This window comes from Nematolebias whitei, chromosome 11 (genome assembly GCF_014905685.2).
Source record: "Nematolebias whitei isolate Nwh7 chromosome 11, NemWhi1, whole genome shotgun sequence".
Lineage (NCBI taxonomy): Eukaryota > Metazoa > Chordata > Actinopteri > Cyprinodontiformes > Rivulidae > Nematolebias > Nematolebias whitei.
The window spans coordinates 33804201-33815404 of NC_056508.1; the positions used below are offsets into that span (position 1 = coordinate 33804201).

Consider the following 11204-nt stretch of genomic DNA (forward strand, 5'->3'; position numbering starts at 1 on the left):
CCAGGTTGTTGTGGCTGTGTATGGTTCTTCCACATGCTAGAGGCCTCCCTTTGTCCCACCCCCCCCCCCCCAAAAAAAAAAGTTAAACTGTAAACGTGTCTTGTTTCTTCAAACTATAATCATCCATTCCAATAAATCAGACCAAACAAGTAAATTGATTAAGCTGTTCGGCAGAGATCTGACAACTTTTTTATTGGTGCGAACCACAAACTCGACTCTGCTGCTCAACCCAAAAATACATTTAGCTAACAAATGTGGCAACATTCAAGAGGAAATGAACGAGCTTTAGGACAATATAAGATTTATTGCCAAAAAGAATAGTTATAATAAATAAACGATTAAACAAACACAAATTTCTTTACGTTTTGTGCTACGTTTATACATCAAGTCACATCCTCGTACCAACACTAATACAAGTTCACACAAACCTAAACAAATAAAAGACATTTATAAAAGCTGACGGTATAAAACAGTATTATTAAAGAGTTAGCTTCAACAGAAACATTTTAAAAAGCACTGATCATTTACAAACTCTGTAATCAATTGGCACCATTCTGTCTTATTTCAATATTCTACATTGTGTAAACTTGCTAAACTTTGTTTTTTACTCCAGAGCTAGCTAAAGCCAAGATTTTGTCCTCAGAGCCTGAAAAAGATAGAAAAACAGTCATGTGAATATGCATGCAGATAATTAGTTTATTAAACATGAAGTGATTTACGCTCACCCAGGTTTGCCGTCACTTTTTCAAACTGGCTCAGAGTAGCTGTAGCATTTTCTACGAGAAAAGCCTCTTCCTCTGGAGTAAGCTGTGGAAAAATGTTTACAGTTTTACAGCTCAGTCTTGTGTTTTATTGTCAGTCATGTCTCAGCGACTGAATTATTTCATGCAGAAAGAAAGTTTGTGAGTGCGACAGAGAAGCTGGGCAGCAACGACCTCCTCACCTTCTCTTCCAGTTTCTTCAAGGCCATGAGGATTTCCATCTTCTGCTGCGTGTGGACGCCCCGTGAAAGTTTCCCCACCATCACCTCTCGGTCCATCTGCCCAGAGTTTCATACAGCGGTTGGACAATCAACTACACGCAGATACACCAAAATGTTATGGAGCGAATGAACGCCACAGATAAGTACAGGTGCATCTCGAAAAATTAGAATATTTTGAAAAAGTTCTCAAATTTTTGTCAGTCATTTCAGAAAGTGAAACTCGTATATTACATAGATTCGTGGCACAGAGTGAAATACATCAAGCCTTTATTTCTTGTAATTTTGATGATTATGACACACAACGAAAAACCAAAATTCAGTGTCTCAGAAAATTTGAATATTACACAGCCAGCTTTTGGCACCATTGTCAGTGTGGACAGGAGCCAAGTACTGCTGGGAAATTCAATTCAATTCAACCTTTATTTAGACAGATAAATCACATTGAGCCTCGAAGACTCATTTATAAGTGTCTGTTTAGACAGACCAAAAAAGTAGTGCAACTGGACACATGTAGGAATTGGAGGCAAAAACAAACTCCTATCAAACTCTTCTTAAATGAAATCAGCATCTCCATAAAGTTCATCAACAGAAGGAAGCAAGTCCAGTTCTGTTTCACCTCAGTCAGGTAAGACACTTATGACGTTGTCTCTGGTTCAGGAGTGGCTTGACATGAGGACCGAGACATTTGTAGCTCGTGTCTAGGAGTTAATCAGCTGATCAGAGTGTGACACCAGGAGATAAAAGTATTGAACACACTATAATAATGTTCTGAGACACCGAATTTTGGTTTTTCATTATCTGTAAGCCTTAATCATGAAAATTTCAAGAAATGAATGAAATTTTCACTCCGTGTAATTAATTTATATACCGTACAAGTTTCACTTTCTGAAATGATTGATTAAAAAAATTGAACTTTTCGTGATATTCACATTTTTTTAGATGCACCTGTATTAAACACAGATCAGCCACCGCATTAAAACCTAGTGAGCTGCGGTTTTAGCCCGTCTGGGTCATCTAATTGAATTCATTGATATAAAAACACAGAAGAAATTATTTATCAACCAAAGCAGCGATGAGTGATGTGACCCCTTTTAGTTGGTAAACTGGTACCTCGTTGGTTGGTCAGTTTGACAGCTTTACAGTTCTTTACATCTCATAAGTGTTGTAAGATGCTGGATTATATTTCTGGTTCAAACCAGCAGGATTAGTGGAACATGTGTCACATGAGATAATTACAACAAAACAAGCAAGTGTAGAAACTAATTCACTCCCAGCTTCGTTGTTTAAAGTTGTTGGTCCAACTTTACAATGTTCATTTCAGTTTCAGCTGGATTAATCAGCTGATTAATGTGTGTCTGTCGAGTTAGCAAAATACCTCATGAACTACTGGATGAAACCTTCAGAAAGTAATCTTGCTGGCACCTCTACAACTGATTAGCTTTTGAAAGTCAAATGCATTCAAGATGGCTGCCACTGCAAAGCACACTTAAAAACACAACGTAGCTATAACAATTTAGCAGTTATCGAGCTAACATTTGGTGTGGTGGTAGCTGAAAGTCATCCTCAACATATAAGGTCTGGCTAAACTTCACAAGACGTAGGTCACTGGATCCAGCTGACGTGATTGTGAGACAGTCTTGTTCTCGGGGACAATTCATACTCAAAGAGAAACTGTCCTGGTGGCTGGCTAATGACGGATGCATTTTAACAGCCTTAGCTGGCAGCTCCTCAGCAGACAAGAAATGAGAGCAGAGCGCTGCAGCCACTTTTCACAAACACACGCGCCCACAAAGACCTGACCCATCAGACCATACTTGACACAAACCCTGTGAGAAACTACTTCAGACTCAAACACAAGAGTCTATTTTTCTATATTTTTCTCTTAAGTAGAAAAATACACAATTTTCATTACGAATATGTCAACAAAACACACCTTTAGCTTTTCTCATGGACTAAAAAACAGGTTATAATCTGAGGGCTCTTATGAGATCTGGCAAGAGACTGTTTAATGTCATTTAAAGGGTCTGATCAAAACGACTGTCTGCTTCCATTTGGCATCGTAAGATGATCTTTAATTTAAATGTCTGGTGTGAACAGCAGCAGGTGATGTATGCTGTCAAGGGATTTTTAAAGTCAACTTTAGTTGGTCTATGAAAGGGGTCTGCAACCTTTATGATTAAAAGAGCCATTTCTGCTCCTTCACTAAATAACTCACTAAATAAAATGTCTCCTGAGACGCAAAATCTGCTACAACTCTGATTGTCAACTGGTGGTTCATGGGCCACTTAAAGTTTGTTTAAAGGTTGTTGTTTTTTCTGTCCAGTGGAGGTGACATTATAAAGCTAAAATTATATAAGAAATTGCAATATTTATTGATGTTTTTCTGTCTTAAACAAAATAAAAGACCATATTCATGTAAAAAACAAACAAAAAAAAGTTTATACTAATTTTGATACAAATTAAAACCCTGAATTCTGCAGGCTTTGATTCCTCCTGTTTATCTGTGAAAAATGTATTTAAGCATACTAGTTAAAGCATAATTTTAAAATGTGTACATTAATTAAATGAAAAAATATGCCATTTTGTTGACTATGTTATTGAATTTTATAAATATTATAAATTATGTTATGAATTATTGTACTGTAAATGTTTGTCTCGTCTGTCTCTGTGTCCCTGTGATGGACTTGCAACCTGTCCAGGGTGTCCCCTGCCATGAGTCTAACATGCATGTTTTTGGTCTGTGGGAGAAAACTGTAGAGTACACGGGGAAAACCCACGCATGCACGGAGAGAACATGCAAACGCCACCTAGAACGCCTCCCGACCGGGATTCAATCCAGCAACCTTCTTGCTGAGAGGTGACAGCTCTACCACCGTGCCGCAGTAGCTAAAAGGTTAATCAAATAAAATCCTTGTATTAGTCTTATTCATATATTTACAGAACTTTGACATCAAATCTACTAACATTAGCCTTTTTATTGTGAGTATAAAAACCAATAAAAATGTATTTCTGTGTTAGGTTTGGTCAAAGCTTCAAAGAGCCGCTGACAAGGGACCAAAGAGCTGCAGGTTGCAGACCCCTCGTCTTTTTGACAATAACTATCATATACCATATTATAATAATCATATCATATTATAATAATATAATAACTATAATAATCATCATGTACAGAACATCACGTTGTACATGATGATTGATTGTTTTGGATGGGTGTGCTTTGCACGTGTTAAAAGTCTACGTTAGAGATTCCAACAGGTTTGCTTGAAACACAGCAGTGAAGGCTATGGGACAGATCTGGTTGGCCGTAGACTGAGGAAGTCCTCTGGATGGGGGACGAAATGTTTCTCACTTAAAGAAATTGGTCCAGATGATATGATTTTAACCTTTTTGTTAATAACTACATTAATTAACTATTATTGTCTTATTACAACGTAATGTTATACTTGGAACCGTTTGATTTTTCCAATCATTTGTACGCTACTTTCACATGTTCATGCTGCTGCTGACAAACACACCCACAGCAACAAGACTCCTGATGGCCGAGGTGTCCCTGAACGCAGCAAACTCTTAATACTGGCTCACATGACAAAAAGTCAGATCATCAAACGTCCCCAACCCCAATCTTATCAAGCAAGCGATGGAGTGATGTTAATACTGTGGCTGATCGCTGCGTGTTTGACCCTGCAGTCCAAACCTCTGCAAGTCTGGTTCTCAGCTGTCCCGGCTGCTTCTTTGCGAACAATCGGATGACTTCAGGCGTTTTGAATGCTTGGCTGATGGCAGCTTGGATTGCCTGGTGGAGATAGAACCAGATCTTGAACATCCACAAAGAACAAATTGCTTTCTCTCTACAATCACAGAAATCATTCAGTCAAACTGAGATTGACGTCCCCACCAGCTGCATCCCACTAAGTTCATCCACCAGTGTCATGTCTCCTGTCATTATCTTCTTCAGGGAGTCGTTGAATTCACCCAGCTGCTCCAGGGTCTCCCTTTTTGTCTCCTCGTACTCTTCCTCATCCAGCTCTTGCCTGGAGTAAACAAACAAACGATAAGAAACGAGACCAGATAAAAGGGAAGTAATTGATTCCTCTGCCCTGCACCTGCAGTCCTCCAGGTCCTGGAGCTGCTGCATCAGTCTGTCGAGCTGTTCCTCCATGTTCTGCTTCAGTTTGCTGGTTTCCGACTTCCCACGAGAAGCCATTCTCTGTTCAAAATTCGGTTTCAAAACAAGAACTGATTATGCTGAGCGATGTATGACAGACTGCCTCTAAGAGTTAAAGCTCGTACAATCTGATATTACGGCTGTTATAACAACGGTTTTATCAGTTTATAACACAAACACAAACAGAACTGATAAGCTGGTCGATTAATATGTTAAAGCTTCCGTGCAAACAGTGAAAGTAGCATAGTAAGCTTGTAGCAAGCTAGCATTGCTAAAAGAAAGCGTCTCACCGACACTCCCTTGTTTGTAAACAGCTGTAAACGGGCTGGTGGAAGTTTTTTGGCTCAGCTTGAAGTGGTGTACCATAAAACAACCAGAAACACTAAAGAAAGACCCACATAAGAGTAAAAACATAAATAAACGAAGCGTTTACTATGTGACTTGGGCCGTGTGACTTGAGGATTTGTGGTTGTGAACGTAACTCAGCAGCGTGAGGTGCCGTATGGCAGCCTGTTGTAGCCTATATTCAAACATTCACTGACTTTTTAAAACTATCAGTACTGTAATAGAGTTTCTTTATTCTTCTTTTGGCTGCTCCCTTCTTCAGGGGTTGCCACAGTGAACTAACTCGCATGAAGACTTGACAATTGTTTTTGCGCTGGATGCACTTCCTGATGCAACCACAGACCACCGAGCTACCACAGCCATCTGTGTGGAGCAGAGCTCCCATCTAGGGTGCCTGGGGAAGCAGATGGTGGGGGACTAAGGGCCTTGCTCAAGGGCCCAGAGTGGGGCAAATGAGGGTGGAGTCATGTGTGCGTGTTTTCTCGTTTCACCTTTCCCACACACATTTTAATGTTATTGGTCTGGGGAGTTGAAGCGGTGACCTTCTTATAACAGGCCCACCTTCTCTAGCCTCTGCTCCACCACTCCCTTTCAAAACAATATTCATACTTTTTAAAAAGCGATCTAAATAAACAATAGTATAAGTAAATACTGTATTTCAAGTGCTTCACATACATCACTGCAGTAGGAAATTAAATGTCAAGCACATTTACCATTTATTGACTGCATTGTAAAATTCAGAGAGAGTCTTTTTTTTAGTCACAAAGTATACCCCAGTTATCCAGACTGTCATTCGTCCTGTCTAAACGTATAATTTCAGATATATCAAACTCCTGGAACAAAAGGCAACGCTTTTAATGTTGAGACTCCAGATTTCTTCAAGTAAATTTTATTAATCAATTCTAAAATAAATATTGCATTTCAGAAATACACGGCATGGATGTTACATGTTTAATGCAAAATTACACACCATCATGTTCTTGACAAACATTTGAGATTTTATTTTAACATCAGTTACTGATGTTTGGAAAAAGTAATTTAATTAGTCATAATATACTGAATACTAACCTGTATAAATAAAGGTCAAATGAATATCCCCTTTTGGTGAAATTGACTGTATTAATTTTTATCTACAACAGTTGCTTAATTGATGACTAAAATAAAAAAAAAGGCTAGTAAGAGTGAGATTTTTAATATTTGACATTATTGTTTCTCCTTGTGCAAAATAAATCATACTTCAGTATTTCAGATATCCACAATGTTCAGTTTGAAGAGAAACATATTCTTGTAATTTCTATAGTTGACAACTCACATTGACACAAAAAATATTGTCTTTAAACAAATAGTCTATGGAATATCTGAAGGGCTGATTCTGGATTATATTTTCCAAAAATGAAATGTAAATTCTGACGAGAAACCTTTAAATTTGAAGAACTTCCTCCAATAATTATATGATAAATCGGCTTCCCTTAATTTTCTTTTATCCAATCAGATTTGTCGACTGAATCGTACAATCTTACGTCATCACGTACAGGAAGTGATTGACAAATGTCAACGCATCTAAACATTTGTTTCTGCAGGTAGTTCACGACGGAAATATTATACTTTTAGTTGAAAAACCATGACATTTACGGTTAGATTTATATTGTAGTTCATGTTTTATTTTCTCAACAGGTTTTGTTTTACAAAATTTCGGTGGTTCTTACGTATAAAACTACATTTAGGCGTTAAGGAAGATTTCATAGAGTACAGCTTTTAGCTTCTCTTAATTAAAAAAAGTTTTGCTGTTTACTCTTTTTAGGTATACATTATGTGAATCGGCTTTCAATAATAATAAAAAAAAGTTCAAAATACATCTCATCTAAAGGCCACACTTTTAATCAACTTTTGTGTTTGTTGCAGAGTAAAACCAGTCCCAGCATGAGACATGGAGGATCAGAATTTGTCTAAAGTGGTTTTGTTGGCCTGTGGATCCTTCAACCCCATCACCAACATGCACCTGAGAATGTTTGAACTGGCTCGAGATCATCTGGAAGACACAGGTTGGGTGAAATGAGAGTGAAGTGTTTACAGTGATCCTGATTCTTATGTTTCAGTCGGTGTAGTTCTATTACAACGTAACATTAATTTAGGATCATTTTCATAACATTTCACAGAATGATATCTTTAATCTGAACAGAACTCTGCAGGGTCAAATATCACACATGACTGAAGAAGATGTCAAACTCCTTCCTTACGAAGTAACAATGCAACAGAAACGATGGTATAAAAATACTCTTATAATTGAAGGCATGACATATTCATCTCAGTCTAGAAATGTGTTAGTGTTTCAATGTTTGCAGCCAGCTGTTGTTTCGACACAGAAAACTTAAAATGCTCCCAGTGGTTAGGCCACAACCATAAATGTTAGCACTGTCATTCATATTAAGCTGTGCATGAATAAGAGCAATGTTTTAGGTAAAATGTGTTTAAATAATATAAAATTAATCTCTAATGTCATAATTTAACTCATTCAAAATAACAATGTTACTTGTGCCAATTTATGCCATTGTATTTTTAGATTAATATTTCTACGGATAAATAAAATTGTAAGACTGTGGTATTGAAGCCTTTTGGAGCTTTTCTCCTTATTTTACCTGCATTAAGAGTGTCATGTATTAAAAAGAATCTAATTGGAATAATCAGGAGAAGTAAAACACAAACAAAAATTACAAATAGCATTTGCTTAGTACATATCTATACATACAGACCCTTTCCAAAAAATTTGAATATCATGGAAAATTTGTTTAACTTCCATAATTCCATTCAAAAAGTTAATCTTTTAATAGCTGATGGATCAGGGCCCAAACAATTGCGTTGATCCACTCTGAGAAGGTGCTATTTATAAGACTGAGCTGAATACAGCACCTCAGACTGAGGAAGTCTCTCGGATGAAAGATGAAACGTTTCTACATTTTTTTTTTTTGTTGCTTTGTTTAGTTTTATGAATGTCCAGAGGACCAGATTTAACTTTTTTAGATACTGACTGAATATATCACTAATGCACATGTTTGGGAAACCTAGGAGAGATGTGCTGGTTTCTGTTCATGCTTTGTTATTAACATTGTCTGAATTTATTGCTGAATACTTGAATCTGTACATTATGCATTTTATAATGAACTAACCTCTTTCTGTAAAATAACTTGTTAAAAAATGTGGCTGTTGTGATGTATTAGTATACTTTAGAATTAAATGCAAGTATTGAAGTGTTTGAAAACTGAATAGTACAAGCAGCTGAGTGCTGCAGGGTTCTTTCAGGTTCTTCAGATTCATGAAACACAACTTATATGAAGTGGCATTTTAAAGGTTTAATTTTTCAAACAGTGCTTCTTGAAATTTATTTATTTATTTCTCAAAAAAAACAAAACTTAAAGCTATTTAAAACTCATTCAATACTTTTTTGGAATTGCTTATTTACTAGATTTTAATTTGAACAAAAATGCTGAAAAATATTAAAAGGCACCTTTACAATGTTTATAATTTTCCTAAATCTAATACAGGAAAAGGACTTGTTAAAAATGATGTAAAACAGCACTTGCAATGCATAACTTAATAATTCCTTATATGTTTGGATTCATGATTGTATTAAATTTAGCTCCATGTTCTTGTGTTTTGAAACACTAAACTACATCTTCTTCACTGCTCCTTTGTGTCTCAGGTCAGTACAATGTGGTGAAAGGAATCATCTCTCCTGTGGGTGATGCCTATAAGAAGAAGGGGCTGATTGAGGCTCGTCACCGTGTGGAAATGGCCAGACTGGCCACAGAAAACTCAGGATGGATTACAGTCGATCCCTGGGAGAGCCTGCAGCCCGAGTGGGTGGAGACATGCAAAGTTGTTCGGTAACTTTAAAACTCCTCCGACACCTGAGTTCTTGTGGAATTTCTACAAATTACTATTAGTCTAAACATCTTATTTTACTGTGCATCACTGACATTAACAAGACGACCTTAATGATTGGAACACTGACAATAAACAAGCTCATCCTTAATGCTGCTGATTTAAACGCAAACTTTACTGGATTGGAATTTAATCTTTGAGACATATGCTTTTTCCACATATCGTGCATAAAATACTTGACATTACTCTAAATCATAAAGTTTGGCTCACCAAAGATTTCCTAGTTATTCCATTTGTAAAAGCCTTGTTTTTTTTCCCGTGTCATACTATCTTTGTTTTTCTTTGGTTTGTTTTTTTTAACTACAAAAATGGAGTTAACGAAATTTATAAAGCCATCAAAACATGTGACTCCTGTAAGATTTATTCATTCAACATTTATTTATCCAGGTTAGTCTCATTGAGTCACGAGTCACTTGTCTTAACAGACGACATATAAAGTACAGACAACGAGAAACTACAATAAAAATGCAATTAAAATCAAAGTAGTGTTATAAAACAATAAATCAAGGTGCAGTATAAAACAAGGTAAAATACTAAAAGCAAGAACATATTTGCTTTGATGTTTCTATTGACCTTATCAAATGTTTAAAACCCCCTAAAGAAATTAAGGTGGACAATATAATACCTCTGAAACTCACATTATTGTTATCACTGTTATTATAATTGTTAGCATCTTTTTTAAAAAAACATTGAATATTTAAAAGAAGATTATTTTTCCTTGTTGGTTGATCTTGTGAAGTAAAAACATCCAGATAGCAAATTTTCTTTAGCTTACAAAACTCGTATAATTTACAACTTTTACATACGTAGAGCTAAACAAAGCTTTTAATTGGAGTTCCTGTTACAGATTATTTCCTGCTACGGTAACGGGCTGTAATGAAAGAACAACAGAACGATTAAATGTGGTGCAGGATAATTGTTGGGATGAATCATTAGCATACCTCCCAGTACTTCGCACCTATAAACAGGTTGAAGTAATGGTGTAGGATAAAAATAGAATAGTTTCTTGACCCACAATCAACAAAATAAGGTTCTTAAAAGCCAAAGTTTAAGTCTAAATTGTGTTTTCATTAAAAATCTGCTCTTTATAAATAAATGATTTAATGTGATGATGATTTTTTGGGCTCTGTATGACTTCTTTTTTTATTTCTGCACACACAGGCATCACTATGAAGAACTGATTGCAGCCGAGCATAACATCGACGATGTGGACACAGTCAAGTGTGCAAAAAAGAGACGTGTGGAGGAGAAATATATTGACAGTTCAGCTCATCCGAAAAGAAAAGGTGTGATATAAAAACATTTTTATTCCAGTAATCCAAACATTATTTTAATGTTTTTAGTAAAACCTCCCTGACATAGTCTTTAATTTCAGAACGGGAACAAGTCTGTTATATTTCCACTGAATATAAAATTAAGCTTAACAGAGAATACAATAAAGTAAAGCTGTGGGGGTGGCACGGTGGTGCAGTTTGTAGAAATGCCGGATCAAATCTTGACTGGGGGCATTCAAGGTGGAGTTTGTATGTTCTTTCTGTGCATTTGTGTGTTTCCTCCGGGTACTCCAGTTTCCTCCCACAGACCAAAAACATGCATGTTAGGCTGATTGGTAACTCTAAATTGTCCGTAGGGGTGTGTGTGTGTGTGTGTGTGTGTGTGTGTGTGTGTGTGTGTGTGTGTGTGTGTGTGTGTGTGTGTGTGTGTGTGTGTGTGTGTGTGTGTGTGTGAGAGAGAGAGAGAGAGAGAGAGAGAGAGAGAGAGAGAGAGAGAGAG

The 11204-nt window shown here is 36.6% G+C and overlaps 2 protein-coding genes across 2 annotated transcripts in view; one reads left to right on the plus strand and one right to left on the minus strand.

Moving 5' to 3' along the window:
* Nucleotides 1–562: 562 nt before the first annotated feature.
* lzic (leucine zipper and CTNNBIP1 domain containing) lies at nt 563–5614 on the minus strand. The gene is made up of 7 exons (XM_037684241.1): nt 5438–5614; nt 5086–5189; nt 4878–5013; nt 4677–4775; nt 944–1039; nt 726–807; nt 563–646 (listed from the first exon to the last, which is right to left on the minus strand). The coding sequence occupies exons 2-7, from the start codon at nt 5184–5186 to the stop codon at nt 591–593; spliced, it is 570 nt and encodes a 189-aa protein (XP_037540169.1). The 5' UTR covers nt 5187–5189; nt 5438–5614; the 3' UTR covers nt 563–590.
* Nucleotides 5615–7012: 1398 nt separating this feature from the next.
* LOC119417657 (nicotinamide/nicotinic acid mononucleotide adenylyltransferase 1) overlaps nt 7013–11204 on the plus strand; it is a 7392-nt gene continuing 3200 nt past the window's right edge. The window contains exons 1-4 of the mRNA XM_037684916.1: nt 7013–7072; nt 7395–7534; nt 9190–9373; nt 10593–10717. Coding sequence (XP_037540844.1) covers nt 7420–7534; nt 9190–9373; nt 10593–10717 — 424 coding nt within the window. The 5' untranslated portion in view covers nt 7013–7072; nt 7395–7419. The remainder of the gene's footprint in view (nt 7073–7394; nt 7535–9189; nt 9374–10592; nt 10718–11204) is intronic.

What these genes read in the sequence shown, in the direction of transcription:
- lzic (XM_037684241.1), bottom strand. Translation starts at nt 5,186, where the DNA reads ATGGCTTCTCGTGGGAAGTCGGAAACCAGCAAACTGAAGCAGAACATG. An exon ending in CAGGACCTGGAGGACTGCAG is followed by an intron (nt 5,014 to 5,085) that starts GTGCAGGGCAGA and finishes TGTTTACTCCAG; the next exon opens with GCAAGAGCTGGATGAGGAAG. An exon ending in TGAAGAAACTGGAAGAGAAG is followed by an intron (nt 808 to 943) that starts GTGAGGAGGTCG and finishes ATTTTTCCACAG; the next exon opens with CTTACTCCAGAGGAAGAGGC.